General features: G+C 41.2%; 1 protein-coding gene across 1 annotated transcript in view; it reads left to right on the top strand.

The window, feature by feature from the left end:
* Positions 1-15,600, top strand: part of LOC105304870 — a 47,738-nt gene extending 32,138 nt beyond the window's left edge. Inside the window, exons 10-13 of the mRNA XM_011379185.2 lie at positions 484-964; positions 2,367-2,493; positions 5,158-5,253; positions 13,973-15,600. Coding sequence (XP_011377487.2) covers positions 484-964; positions 2,367-2,493; positions 5,158-5,253; positions 13,973-15,600 — 2,332 coding nt within the window. The remainder of the gene's footprint in view (positions 1-483; positions 965-2,366; positions 2,494-5,157; positions 5,254-13,972) is intronic.
* The last annotated feature ends 306 nt before the right edge of the window (positions 15,601-15,906 follow it).

Here is a 15,906-nt window from a genome sequence, read left to right as displayed (position 1 = left end):
AACTGACCATGCTGGAAAGTGGAGTCTTCCAAATCACCCCTACATGCAGCCTCCCCATCTCAGGGATGGCAAACCACTCATCCGGTGATCTGGGATTAAGAGTATTACCCAGAAGTCCCTGCATCACGTGGAGGTGACTTTGGGCCAAAGAAGGCCCAAGAGACTTGTCCTTGTGGCACACTACGTCCGAGGGGAACTTCCGGTGTCCTACTTTTGGCGGTTAATTTGACTGCTCATTTATCCGCATCTCCTACAAGAGGATCTAAAAAAGAGATGAGGCGCACGGGGCAGTCAGGAGGCAAGCAGAGGGCCGGATGTCGCACCTTTGCACTTGCCCCGACCAAGGGTGAAAGTCTCCATCTCTTGAGTCTCACTTTCCTCCGGCGGAGAACCAACGGCCTCACCTCCTCTCCTTGGTTTCCCTGTGTCGTATGAAGAGACGTGACGAGGCGGGTGTGACCCGCCGCTCTGGGCCTGGTAAAGCTTTTACACTGGGGACAACCGGCTATGGAACGCGATCTCCGGTGGCTTCGTTGTAGAGAAAAAACTACATTACCCAGAAGGCTGTGCATGGCGAGTGTGCAGCGGGCGCTGTGCCAAAGACGGCTCAGGACAGGGGTATTTCCTGTGGCCCGCTGAGGAAGCGGGATTTCCGGCGGCTTGGTGTAGACGTCATTCTCGTGCGACGGTTCTGTCCACGCCAGCTGTCGGGAGGGCATCGCTGTTCTGTGGCCGCTTCCAGTGCGGCTCTTCGACAATGAGCAAGAAGATTAAGATGCACTTCCGCCCCTTTGAACGAGCTGCAAGCCTCTCGGTCAGCGGAGAAGGTGACAGTCAGCCGAGGTCACCCCGAGGGCGGGGTAGGGGCGGCGGTCGGCTGAGCGCGCCTCTGTCACCGCCTCTTCGGGCCTGGCTCTCTCCACAGGGTCCCGTGATGGCGGCGGCGTGGACGGACCCAGCGCAGGTGAGTGGCGGTTGTTTTGGTCATTGCAGCTTCTCTGCTGGTTCGGAGAGGTCTCCTGGGCAGGGTGGAGCCAAGACAGCCATTGGATTCTCCTTTGTCCTTGTCGTTTATTTACAAGTGGAGTTGGCTTGTCACTTTATCTCCAGTCTTAGGACATGAGAGACTATACAAACGGACAGTAGACGGACCAGATAGAAATTTGAACTTTGACCCACAACCTGCTGCATCCTGCCCAGTAAACCAGCCCCTTACTTACAATAAGCAATCCAGGAAGCTAGCCTGCTCTAAGTCAACTAACCGGAAGCCAGATTAAATTTATAGTGACAGTCCAGGAAGCTAAACAGTTACTTCTGTAACTATCGGTCCAAAATGGCCGAGACTTGATTAATTACTAACTCTCCAATTTTTCCCCCACTTCCGACTTAAGACTAACTGGAGAAAACCATATGTGCACCCCTAACCAATCATATAGGATGTTATGTGACTGCACATCAGAGAGTTTTCATTTGATACTCAGTGTTGAGACCCTAGTTGAATTTTCTATCCTTACCTACTTTCCAAAATGTGCCAGGTGATGCGAGTTCATCCAGCACCAGAAATGAGTGATATTGCAGGGTTCCTATGTAAGAACCAGTTAATTTATTAGGAATTTCCAGGTGTTTAATTGAAATATTAAGTAGAGAAAATTGACAGGCTGAAGCTAGAAAGCAGAGATGTGAGCACTGAAGGTGCAAGTGAAAAAGCATGAGCCAATGTCTTGTGGCAATTAAGTGTTAAATCTGCAGTAGTAGGGCTGTGCATCTGAGAGTGAGGTGGCTGTATCATGTATATTTAATTAGTGGGTCTGGTCATCACAAAGATATGGTCCTGAATCTGCTGGACGATTCACATTGAGAATATGTAGAATACGGTGGTGGGAGTAACATTTCTAAGGCAAACTCCATATGCAGTGTTTTTGTCAGACACTGGTGAAAACGATGGCTTATTGAACTGGGGACTTTTAGTCGCTTTAAGATATGATGTGAAGTCCTCGGCATGGGGCAGGCACATAGCAGGACCGATGAGACTCAGGTGCTGCTGTTGTTACCATAGTGGTATCATTGCTTTCTCATCTTCTGACATTTTAGAGTCCTCACTGTCTGCATTTCAAAGTCTTTGTGTCATTTCTACTGTCATGTGTCATTTTCCAGTGGCTTCCACATAGGAGGCTTCTCTTTTACACTGTTTTATTATGTCCAGAGCATTGTCCACCTCCCCCTTGAGCCCAGCACATAGTTTGTCCCTCAGGAGGTGTTGGATGATTGGGGCCTTAATGTCCGCACCTGTACCATGATGCAGAGTGAGCTCTGATTCCATGCAACAGCCCCAAGGCCAACGCTACCACCTCTCTTTGACTTTCCAGATGTCCGTGACCTTCGATGATGTGGCTGTGACTTTTACCCAGGAGGAGTGGGGGCAGCTGGACTTGTCCCAGAGAACCCTGTACCAGGAAGTGATGCTAGAAAACTGTGGGCACCTAGTATCTCTGGGTAAGTCCTCCCCACTCCGCCATGGTAGGCTCCTAGAAAATGTGGAAGGAAATGGGGGTGTTCCACAGACCCCAAAGGCAGGATGTCTGGGGAATCCCTTGAGGGACTGACTGACCCAGGAACTGGAAACCACACGATTATGCCCCGGTTCCCGGGTCTCTTGTCCTGGCTTCGTTCTCTGGGTCTGCTCAGGTTTCTTTATTCAGAATGGCTTTTTCTCTTCTACGAGTTTGCAATAGGACTGGGCACCTCAGTCCCTGCTGTCTGTGGCTCCCAGACTCCCTGTCTCTCCTTCTTTGCATGTTTATGTTGTTTCTCTTTCTTTCTTTGCTACTGAGCTCTCTGGGGCATCCTTGAGGCAGGAATGGCTATCTGAGCCCATTATCCCTGGACCTGTCACCCCAGTGTCCAACACAGACTGGCCTCTGTCTGAGCTCCCTATTTTGGATTCCAGAGGGGGACCTGACTGAGTGAATCTGGTGGGCTCACATGTCCCCTCCAGGCCAGTCGTCAGGCCATGTGTGATGGGATGCTCTTCCAGTGAGTATGAGGCAGGCCCCTGGAAGGCCTTCGTCCTGGTGGCCCCCAGGTGTTGTTCTGAACCACATGGCCTCTTTATCTCACATGCTCTCTTGACCGTCTCTGTCTCCTAAGTCCTGTCAGAGAGAGAGGTTAGAGCGGTGCTTTTCAGCAGCCGGCAGTTTGTCCCCCAGGAGACATTTCACCATGCGTGTAGCCACTTTTGATTGTCACACATGTGTGGGCGTAGTACTGGCATCTAGTGGACTGACTGACCCAGGAACTGGGAACCACATGACTCTAGTGGGTAGAGTCCAGTGATGCTGCTACATTCAACAAACAAGACAAGACAGGCTCCTTGACAAAGGATTGTGCAGCCCAAGGTGTCAAGCGGGCCAAGGTCAAGAAACCCCAGCTTGGGTGTGGCTCTGCATGAAGATAATCAGAGTGCAGTCAGCCCAAGGGGAAAGGATGGTAAATCTAGGGCTTAGGGTAAGGTATACCTATTTTTAGAGAGCCATAATTAAGATTCATGTCAGTGAGAAGAGATTAAACCAAGTTAGGAAATGTTTGATATATTTAGCTATTTTATTACAAAATTTTAAAAAAAGATAGTCTACTACCTGGCCCTCCTTACCTCATCACTCACCTCCATGTGCTTTCCTCAGGCTCACGCCACTCAGTCATGCTGGCTTCAAGCCAGCTGCCCCAGCCACACACTTGCTTGAGTCTCTGCAGGTGCTGTTTGTTCTGTCTGCTTGGCGGATGTTCTTGGATATTTTCCCCTTTCACATAGTCCCTCCATTCAACACAGTCACCTCCTCAGCATCCTGCTCACAAAATCCCTATGTATTTCTTTCTAAGCCAGTGGTTCTCACTGAGGGATGATGTTGTCCCGCAGGGAAGACACGGCAATGTCAGGAGTCATTTTTGTTTGTCACAACTGGGATGGCAATGCTTCAGGTGTCTAGTAGGTGGAGACTTGGAATGCTGCTAAACATCCTGATAATGCACAGGACACACATTCTCCTTCCCCATCTCTTCAGAGAGTTTTCTGTATCTAAAATCAATCATGCCGAGGTTGAGAAACTCCAATTAGACACTTCATCGGGGACACTGAGGGACAACCGCAGGAGTCTATTCCTTTATTTTCTCTCTTTCCTTTCTCCTAATTTTTGAGAGAAAATCTAGATTCCATTTCCTCCTTCATGGAGCGTTTGGAAGATAAAGGCCTGGAGCCAGAACCCTGGTATTCAGTCCAGCTCTGGTCCTTGAAAACTGTGTGACCCCAGACAAGTTACTGAGCCTGTCTGTGCCTCAGTGTGCTCATTGGTAAATGAAGTAATATGGTATCTCCTTCCCAGGTCTATGGCAAGAGTAAGTGGGCAACTTACGCAAAGCGCTCAGAACAGTGCCTACTGTGATGCAGGTTAGCGATTGAGAAGCCCGCTGTGACCACTACTGTTATTACTCTCATCAGGATTCTCTTTACCTTCATGTCTGGACCAGCACCTTCTGGAGCAGAGTTGTGTAGCTTTGTTGTAAACCAGCACAGAGAGCAGAGATGGCTATACCTGGGTTTCTGTATTGGCCCCACTATTCACCACTTCTCTGCTCTTTGCAAATCATGTTATCTGCTTGAGCCTTGGTTTCTTCATCTGTAATGGTGCTGATCACAGTACGTACTTGCTGGGGATGCTATGTGGAAATCCTGAGAGAATCCTTATTTTGTCTGTGGTCTATAGGAAGAACGATATAAAACATAGCTTAGGATCTGAAAAAAAACCAAGGTCAATGAAAACTTTGTTCTGAATGGAAAGAGTCAGTATTTTAAATATGTCAGTTGTTTAAATTACTCCATAAATTTATTTCAATTTTGAAATGATATAATGCATTTAAATTGCTTGACACAGTCCTTTGAATGTGGTTATACTCTCTATACATTAGTTTTTGATTTAGTATTAGGAATAAAACCTCTGTGTCAGTATGGCATATCTTTGTTCCAGGTCACCTGTCAGTTTTTGTTTGTGCATTTGGAAGCAGCTTCATTCGAGATCTTGTTCTCATCCTGAAGTCCCAGACTAGATTGGTGTTCTTTCTTTTCACAAAAATCCTCGTGTCCTCTCTCTCTCTCTGCACGAACAGGGTGTCCTATTCCCAGACCTGAGCTGATCTACCAGCTGGAGCATGGACAGGAGTTGTGGATGGTGGACAGAGACCTCTCCCAAAGCACCTGTCCAGGTAGGAGCCGAGAGGTGGGCAAGTGGGAGTCCTCACAGTCTTGGGACCTGGAGGAGACCACTGGCCATGGATCCCCAGGGAAACTTCTTGTTGTGGCCTGTCTGGTGGTTTGGAAGCTGTGGAGCCCTTGGTACCATGGGCCCTCTGACCTCATGGAGGACAGAGGTGTGTGAGCTAAGACCTGTTTTGGGCTCAAAGCCCAGCTCGCTGATCACCCACTCTGTGGCCGTAGCAGAGTCACACGATCTCATCGTGTCTTTGTGTGAGTTAAAACTAGCTACCAGATTAGAGAAACTCCAGTCTCAGTGCTTAGCCTATGGCAGCTGTTTCTCCCACTCACAGCTGTGTCTGTGTGGGTCATCAGGGAGCTGTGTACCATCCAGTTATTCAGGGATCCAGGTGCATTCTGCCATCAACATGTGGCTTTAGGTGCTCCTGACATCCTCCAGCTGGCAGAGGAGGATGGAGAGAGGAAGGGAGGATGTCACACCCACGCCCACAAACACCAGTTCCCCTCACATCCCACTGGCAGAACTAGGTGTTCGAGCACACTTAGCTGTGTGGGGCTGGGAAGTGTGGTGAAGCTGTGTGTCCAATTTGAGGAGGAAAGGATTTGGTCAGTGTAGTTGGCTACACTCAGTCTATTTGCAGAAAATGCTAGTAATAACAGTTTCCATGTCATCAGATCGTTAGGGCTGTAATCACATAAGGCATTCACATGTAAACCTACTGAGTGCAGTGTCTGAGCCATAGTAAGTGGCTCATGAAAAGTAAGCTGTTAGTACTATTTATTGCATAAGTCGAAATGATCATGTTGGCTTTTTCCTTCATTCTATTAATATGTGTTATGCTGATCAATTTTCATGTGTCAAACCATTCTTGCATTACAAGATTAAACCCCACTTGGTCATTGTGTATGACCTTTTTAATATGCTACTGGATTCAGTGTGTGCTAATATTTTGTTGAGGATTTTCGCCTCGGTGTTCATGAGGAATATTGGTCTCTAATTTTCTTTTCTTGTAGTGTCTTGGACTTTGATATCAGAGTAATGCTTGCCTCAGAATGTGTTTAGAAGTGTTTCTTCCTCTTTAGTTTTTTGGAAGCGTTTGAGAAGGATTGGTATTAGTTCTTTTTAAAATCGGTATTAGTTCTTTTTAAAAAATGTTTGTTAGAATTCACTAGTGAAGCCATCAGGTCCAAGGTTTTACTTTGTTGGGAGATTTTTTATTAGATTTCGGATTAATCTATTCAGATTTCTATTTCTTTGCTTTCGTCTTTGTAGGTTTTGTTTCTAGGAATTTGTCCATTTCGTATAGGTTATCCAATTTGTTGGTATTCAGAGGTTCATAATATTCTCTTATACTCTTTTTTAAAATTTCTGTATAAGTAGGATCAACAGGAATGTCCCTACTTTCATTTCTGATTTTAATAATTTGAATTTCTTTTTTTGTTGTTGTTACTTCATCTGGCTAAAGTTCTGCCAATTTTGTTGACCTTTTTAAAGAACCAAGTTTTGGGTTTTTTTTTTTATTTTCTCAATTTTTCTATTTTCTATATCATATATCTTTAATCTTTATTATTTTCTTCCTTCTGCTGGCTTTCGGTTTAATATGCTCTTTTCCTACTTCCCAATGTTGTCACATTAGGTTGTTGATTTGAAATATTTTTTGATGTTTAATCTAAGCATTTATGGCTATAAATTTCCCTCTTAACACTGCTTCCACTGCATCCCATTAGTTTTGATATGATAAGTTTTTGTTTTTGTTAGAAACGAATCATCCTTGCGTGATATCTTTTTAAATCTATTGAGACTATGCTCGTTTCAGCAGCACATATACTAAATCTACTGAGACTAAATTTGTGGCCTAACATACTGTCTACCCTGGAAAATATCCCATGTGATCTTAAGAAGAACGTGTATGCTATTGTTGTTAGGTAGAATGTTACATGTATGTTAGATACAGTTGGTTTATTAAATTGTTTAAGTCTTTACTTATTTTTTTGTCTGGTTATTTTATCTATTATTGAGAATGGAGTATCAGTCTTCATCTATTATTGTAGAATTGTCTCTTCCATTCTGTTAATTTTTGCTTCATATATTTTGATGGTCTGTAATTATGTATTTACAATTGATATATCTTATTGCTATATTATACTTTTTGTTAATACAGTCATGTACTGTGTAATGCCATTTTGGTCAATGAAGGACTGCATATATTATGGTGGTTCCGTAAGATGATAATCTCATTATAATCTTTTATGCCATACTTTTAATGTACCTTTTCTATATTTAGAGACACAAATACTTACCATTATATTATAATCGCCTATAGTATTCAGTACAGTAACATGCTGTATAGGTTTGTATCCTAGGAGCAATAGGCTGTACCATGTAGCCTAGGTGTGTAGTAGGCTATATCAGTGGTCCCAACCTTTTTGGCACCAGAGACTGATTCTCCTATGAGAATCTAATGTCTGATGATCTGAGGTAGAGCTAAGTGGTGATGTTAGCACTGGGGAGTGGCTACAAATACAGATGAAGCTTTGCTCGCTTGTCTGCTGCTCACTTCCTGCTGTGTGGCCCAGTTCCTAACAGGCCATGGACCAATACTGGTCCACAGCCTGGGGATTGGGGACCCCTAAGCTATATCATCTAGGTTTCAGTAAATACACTCTGCGATGTTCACACAACAACGAAATCACCTAAAGATGTATTTCTCAGAACGTATCCCCGTTGTTAAGAGATGCATGACTGTATATAATGTCCTTCAGTATAACTTGTAGTCTTCTTTGATTTTAAATCTATTTTGTCTGATGTTTATATAGCCACCTTGCTCTCTTCTGGTTAGTATTTGTACAAAATATCTTTTTCCATCTAGTTACTTTCAATATATTTGTGTCTTTGGATCTAAATTGAGTCTCTTACAGACAGCCTGTAGTTGAATCGTGTGTCTCTCAATTAGGTAGCTTAATTCATTTACATTTTAACTAATTTCTGATATGGAGATACTTCTGTTGTTTTGATATTTTTCTTTTCTTTTTTATTTCTTTTTTTTAAATGTTTTTAATTGAAGAAATTAAAATTTTTTTTCCCCCATCTACCTCCCCACTCCCCACACCCCTTACTCCCTGATAACCACTAGTCCACTGTACATGTCCATGAGTCTCTGTTTGTTTGTCCTGTTCTTTTGTTGCTTTTAGGTTTATATCCTACATATAAGTGATATCATGTGATTTTCTACTTTTTCTATCTGGCTTATTTCACTTAGTATGATTATTTCAGGGTCTATCCATGTTGTTGCAAATGGCAGTATTTCATGTCCCATTGTATATATGTACCACAACTTCTTTAGCCAACCATCTATCATAGGACACTTCAGTTGCTTCCATGTCCATATGAATAATGCTGCTGTGAACATCGGTGTGCAAATATCTTTTCGGATATGAGTTTTCAAGTCTTTGGGGTAAATACCCAGTAGAGGGATTGCTGGATCATATGGTAGATCAATGTTTTCCATAGTGGCTGTACCAATTTGCAGTCCCACTAGCAGTGTATGAGGGTTCCTATTTCTCTGCATCCTCTCCAGCATTAGTTATTACTTGTTCTGTTGATTATAGCTATTCTAACAGGTGTGAGATGGTATCTCATTGTGGTTTTGATTTACATTTCCCTAATTGCTAGCAATGTTGAGCATCTTTTCATGTATTTGTTGGCCATTTGTATGTCCTCTAGGAAGAAGTGTCTGTTCAGGTCCTCTGCCCATTTTTTGATTGGATCGTTTGTTGTTGTTGTTGTTGTTGTTGTTGTTGTTGTTATTCTGTCGTATGAGTTCTTTGTATATTTTGGATATTAGTCCCTTATCGGACTAATTTGCAGGGCGTTGCTTGCAAATATGTTTTCCTGTTTGGAAGGTTTACCTTGACGATTTCTTTTGCTGAGCAGAAGCTTTTTAGTTTGATGTAGTCCCATTCATTTATTTTTGCTTTTACTTCCCTTGCATTTGAGGTCAAATTCATAAAATCCTCTTTAAGTCCAAGGTCCTTGTGTTTAGTTCCTATGTTTTCTTCTATGCATTTTATTGTTTCAGATCTTAAATTCAGGTCCTTAATCCATTTCGAATTAACTTTGGTGCATGGTGATAGGCAACAGTCTAGTTTCATTCTTTTGCAGGTGGCTTTCCAGTTTTCCTAGCACCATTTATTGAAGAGGCTTTCCTTTCTCCACTGTATGTTTTTGTTTTTTTTATCAAAAATTATTTGCCCATATAAATATGGGTTTACTTCTGGACTTTCGATTCTGTTCCACTGGTCCGTGTGTCTGCTTTTCTGCCAATATCATGCCATTTTGATTACTGCCGCTTTGTAGTATAATTTGAAGTCGGGCAGAGTGATGCCTCCAGCCTCATTCTTTGTTCTCAGGATGGCTTTGGCAATTCGGGATCTTTTATGCTTCCATACAAATCTGATGATTTTTTGTTCTATTTCTTTAAAAAATGCCGATGAGATTTTTATGGGGATTGCATTAAATCTATATAATGCTTTAGGTAATAAGGTCATTTTAACTATGTTGATTCTTGCAATCCAAGATCACAGAATATCTTTCCATTTCTTTATATCTTCTTCGATTTCTTTTAATAGAGTCTTATAGTTTTCATTATATAGGTCCTTCACCTGTTTCGTTAAATTTATGTCTAGGTATTTTATTCTTTTTGTTGCAATTGCAAAAGGAATTACTTTTTCTACTTCTATTTCTAACACTTTGTTATTACAGTATAGGAATGCTATAGATTTTTGAACATTGATTTTGTATCCAGAAACTTTACTGTATTTGCTTATTGTTTCTAGTAGTGTTCTTGTGGAATCTTTAGGGTTTTCTATGTAGAGAATCATGTCATCCACAAATAGTGAGTTTGACTTGTTTCCTACTTGGATGCCTTTTATATTTTTCTCTTGTCTGATTGCACTCATTAGGACCTCCAGTGTTATATTGAATAACAGTGGCAATAGTGGACAGCCCTGCCTTGTTCTTGATCTTGGACGAGGGAAGGTTTTTAGTTTTTCACCATTAAGTAAAATGTTGGCTGAGGGCTTGTCATATGGCCTTTATTATGTTAAGGTATTTTCCTTCTGTACCAATTTTGTTAAGTGTTTTGATCATAAATAGGTGCTGTATCTTGTTGAAGGCTTTTTCTGCATCTATTGATGATTTGCTTATGTGGTGTATCACATTAATCGATTTGCATATGTTGAACCATCCCCGTGCCTCTAGGATGAAGCCCACTTGATCGTGGTGTATAATCTTTTTAATATGTTGCTGTATTCAGTTCGCTAGTATCTTATTTAGGATTTTTGCATCTGTGTTCATGAGAGATATTGGTCTGTAGTTTTCTTTTTTGTGTTATCTTTACCAGGTTTTGGTATCAGGGTTATATTAGCCTCAGAAAATGTGTTGGGAAGTATTGCCTCCTCTTCGAGTTTTTAGAAGAGTTTGAGGAGAATAGGTATTAAATATTCTTTAAATGTTTGGTAGAATTCACTGGTGAAGCCATCTGGTCCTGGATTTTTACTTTTAGGTAGGTTTCTGATGATTGTTTCAACTTCCATACTGCTAATTGGTATATTTAGATTTTCCAGTTTTCTTGAGTCAGTCTAGGACAGTGGTATTTTTCTAAGTACTGGTCCATTTCTTCCAGGTTATTAAATTTGTTTTTATATATATTTTCATAGTATTCTTGTATGATCCTTCGTACTGCTGCAGTGTGTCGTAATTTCCCCTCTTTCATCCCTGATTTTGTTTATATGTGTACTTTCTTTTTTCTTTAGTGAATCTAGCCAGGAGCTTGTCAATTTTATTAACCTTTTCAAAGAACCAGCTCTTTGTTGCATTGATTTTTTCTATTGTTTGTTGTTGTTATTGTTGTTGTTTATTTTCAACTTCATTTATTTCTGCTTTAATTTTGATTATTTCTTTCCTTCTAGTGACTTTAGGTCTCATTTGTTCTTTTCTAATTTTTAAGATGAAGCGTTAGGTTGTTTATTTGGGTTCGCTCTTGTTTTTGGTGATAGGCCTGTAATGATATAAACTTTCCTCTTATGACCGCTTTTGCCATGTCCCAAAAGTTCTGATATGTTGTGCAATCATTATCGTTTGTTTCTATGTATTTCTTGATCTCTCTTTTTATTTATCTCTGACCCAGTGGTTCTTCAGTAGCATGTTGTTTAATCTCCATGTATTTGTGGTTCTTTAGCTTTCTTTTTACAGTTGATCTCTAGTTTCAAAGCATTATGATCAGAGAATATGGTTGCTATGATTTCAACTGTCTTACATTTGTTGAGGCTATCTCTTTGTCTTAGTATGTGGTCAATCCTTGAGAATGTTCCATGTGCACTAGAGAAGAATGTATAATCCGCTGATTTGGGATAGAAGGCTCTGTAAATGTCAACTATGTTTAGTTGGTCTAATGGATCATTTAAGGATGTTATTTCCTTATTGATTTTCTGTTTGTATGATCTGTCCATATCCGATAGTGGCGTATTTAGGTCCCCTATTACGATAGCGTTTTGGTCTGTTTCTCCCTTTAGTTCTGTTAGTAATTGCTTTATATGTTTCGGAGCTCCCTGATTGGGGGCATAGATTAATAAGTATTATGTCTTCTTTGTGCATGATTCCCTTTATCATTGTGAAGTGTCCCCCATTTTTTTTTACATTTCTTATTTTAAGATATTTGTTTTCTATATGCATTATAGCTTTTTTAGTCCATCATTTCCTGCATTACTGTCTGCCCTTGTGTTTATTTTTTTTATAGTTAAATGTTTAAATTCCTTTCTTATTTCCTTTTGTGTATATTCTATAGCTATTTTCTTTGTGGGATTACATTTAACATCTTAAATTAAAACACTTATTTGATTTTATAGCAGCTAAACTTCAATAACATAAAAAAAATACTCTTTTATAACTCTGTTCACACCCCTTTCAGTTGTTCATGTTACCAAATTACATCTTTAAGTATTAAATGCCCAATAACTTAATCTAATAAGTCTTTTAAATGCATTAGTCTCTTAAATTATGTAGAAAACTACATGCAGAGTTATAAACATGTTATAATAATACTAACTTTTAGGTTAATCATTGAAAAAAATTAATCTCCTAAATTACATAGAAAATAAAAATTAGACTTACAAACCATTGTTGCAGTAATACTAGTTTTTATAATCGCCTATGTATTTGCCTTTCTCAAGATTGTTATTTCTTCATATGATTTTGAGTTTCTTTTGTGTCCTTTCATTTCACCTGGCAGGACTCCCTTGAGAATTTCTTGCAGGGCAGGTCTATTGGTAAACTCCCTCAGCTTTTATATATGGAGTGTATTAATTTCTCCCACAGTCTTGAAGGACAGTTTTGCCAGATATAGGATTCCTGGTTGACTTTTTTTTTTTTTTTTTTTTTTAGCCGTTGAATATATTAGCCTATTCCCTTATGGTCTCCAGAGATTATGATGAGAACACTGCTGATATTCTAATTGAAGATCCTTTCTGTTTGAGGAGTTGTTTCATGCTTGATATTAAGATACTTTATCTTTGGCTTTCAAAGTTAGATTATAATTTTTCTTAGTATGAGTCTGTTGGAGTTTATCTTTCTTGGAGTTCATTGAGGTTCTTAGATATTTATATTGATGTCTTTACTTAAATTTGGGTAGTTTTTAGCCATTTCTTCAGATTTTCTGAGCCTTTTTCTCACCTCCTGGGAATCTCACAATGAGTATATTAGTTCACTTTGTGGTATATCACAGTTCCATTAGGCTCTGTTCACTTTTCTTCAGTCTTTTTTTCTCAGATGTGATAATTTCCATTGTCCTCACTTCTTTTGCCAATTCATTCTTCATCCTGCTGGAATCTTCCTTTGTGGCCCTCTGGTGAACTTTTCAATACAATAATACTTATTGTATTTTCATGCTTCAAAAGTTCTCATTGGTTTCTTTTTAGGTTTTCTAGCTCTTTATTGGCATTTTCATTTTGTTCATAATTGTCTTGATTTTCTTGTCTCCTTTTAGCTCTTTGAATTTCTTTAAGGTAGTTTTTGTAAAGTCTTTGACTAGTAGGTCTGCATCAAGTGTTTTTCAGGAATAGTTTTTGGAGGAGTTCCAAACATGAGTACCATGTTCTCAGGGAGAACTCTCTTAGCGTCAGTTACCTTCCTAGCATTGATGTATGACAATACATGCAGAAAGTATTGCTGACCTAGGAATTGCAACTGGCTTCAGAGTCCAGAATTTTATTGACTCTTATTGACTCATTCTTATGTAACTCAGTCTCCTGCCTTCCCTCTATTTCTTTCTAGAGGCCCAGTTGTTATGTCGTGGCTCAATGCCCCACCCCTCTAATCACACAGTTAATGTTTCTAGTGTGGTGAGGCCTTTCCTGAGTCATCTCTTCAGCATAAACTATCTAGGGCTCCAAATGTGTTACCTATTTATGTAAATATCCAACCTTGAATTGACCATTGTTCAATAACCCTGCCCCTCCCTTGGGTCTCCCATTCAAAGTGTCAAAGTCCAGAGACCTGGAAAGAAAGATTGTATTTCTGGGATTCAAAGGTAGCAAAACAGCAGATACACAGGCAGTATTTTCATTTTTATTTTTTTTATTGCAGAAATGGTGTGTTGTTACTTCTATAATGGCATTATTAACAGGCTCTGTTGTGTATTGGATTTCTTTCAGGTGACAGAGAAAAATTCAAGACCACAGAACCTATCATTTGTGAGCCAGGTCTGTCGGAGAGAGCTTCACTTCAGGAACAACTAACACAAGGAGCTGGAGCCCTAGATGATTCCCAGGTGGACCAAACCAGGGATCAGGATGGGCCATTGGAATTGCAAGAAGGACACTTGAAACCAGAGATAGATCCCCAGTTGGAGAAGCTCCCTAGGAAATCAAGCTCTGAACATGGCGATTTAGGGACAGCTGATGGTGTATGTTCAAGGATTGTACAGGAGCCAGGAGGTGCTGTCCTTGACCATGACTCATGCAAATTAGGTAAAGATCCCATGATTCAGGAAGAGGAAAATATTTTTAAATGCAATGAATGTGGGAAAATTTTTGACAAGAAACGCCTCCTTGCTCGACATGAGAGGATTCACTCTGGATTGAAGCCCTATGAATGCACAGAGTGTGGAAAAACCTTTAGTAAGAGCACTTACCTCCTTCAGCACCACATGGTCCACACAGGGGAGAAGCCCTATAAGTGCATGGAGTGTGGGAAGGCCTTCAACCGAAAATCACACCTTACACAACACCAGCGGATTCACAGCGGTGAGAAGCCCTATAAGTGCAATGAGTGTGGAAAGGCCTTCACTCACCGCTCCACTTTTGTCCTGCATAACAGGAGCCACACGGGCGAAAAACCCTTTGTGTGCAAAGAATGTGGAAAAGCCTTCCGAGACAGGCCAGGTTTCATTCGACACTACATCATCCACAGTGGTGAGAACCCTTACGAGTGCTTCGAGTGTGGCAAGGTCTTTAAACACAGGTCGTACCTCATGTGGCACCAGCAGACTCACACTGGGGAGAAGCCCTATGAGTGCAGTGAGTGCGGGAAGGCCTTCTGTGAGAGTGCAGCCCTCATTCACCACTACGTCATCCACACTGGGGAGAAGCCCTTTGAGTGCCTCGAGTGTGGGAAGGCCTTCAACCACAGGTCCTACCTCAAGAGGCACCAGCGGATCCACACTGGGGAGAAGCCCTATGTGTGCAGTGAGTGTGGAAAGGCCTTCACCCACTGCTCCACTTTCATCTTGCATAAGAGGGCCCATACTGGAGAAAAACCTTTTGAGTGCAAAGAATGTGGGAAAGCCTTCAGCAATCGGGCAGATCTCATTCGACACTTCAGCATCCACACAGGGGAGAAACCGTATGAGTGCAGCGAGTGTGGAAAGGCGTTCAACCGCAGGTCAGGCCTCACGAGGCACCAACGGATTCACAGTGGAGAGAAGCCCTATGAATGCATGGAGTGTGGGAAAACCTTCTGCTGGAGCACGAACCTCATTAGGCACTCCATTATCCACACTGGGGAGAAGCCCTATGAGTGCAGTGAATGTGGAAAGGCCTTTAGTCGCAGCTCATCCCTGAGTCAGCACCAAAAGATGCATTCTGGAAGAAACCCTGTCAGTGTAACAGAAGTGAGAAGACCCTTCACCAGTGGACAGACTGCAGTCAACCTCCAGGAACTCCTGTTGGGGAAAGACTTTTTGAATGTAAGCACTGAGGGAAATCTTTTGCCAGAAGAAACATCTTACTCAGAATCTACTCATTCATACCAAAGAGAAACCCCACAAATATCTTCCCTGTAAGAAAACCTGTCGCAAGATTGCTCATCTAATGAGTCATATTGGAGATTGACTCTGCCTAGAGCCTTATTGTGAATCAGAAAATTCATCAGGAGAGAGACCCAGTGGTTATTAGGCCCTTAGAAAACCTTCAACTACATCTTTCTCCTTAGTTTACACTGCAGTGTTATCTCAGGAATGTTTTCTTTAAAAAGAAGGGAGAGTCTTAGAAAATGAACTGCAAATAGTTTCTTTCAGACTCCTTGCTAAGCCTATGGCACTTTGTCATAGATTCATTAGTTTAGCTGGCAAGAGGAAAGTTTTGCTTCA

Source organism: Pteropus vampyrus, unplaced genomic scaffold (genome assembly GCF_000151845.1).
Source record: "Pteropus vampyrus isolate Shadow unplaced genomic scaffold, Pvam_2.0 Scaffold357, whole genome shotgun sequence".
In the NCBI taxonomy this organism is placed as follows: domain Eukaryota; kingdom Metazoa; phylum Chordata; class Mammalia; order Chiroptera; family Pteropodidae; genus Pteropus; species Pteropus vampyrus.
Note: the sequence above shows the minus strand (reverse complement) of the source record. Positions and strands in the feature narration are given on the sequence as shown.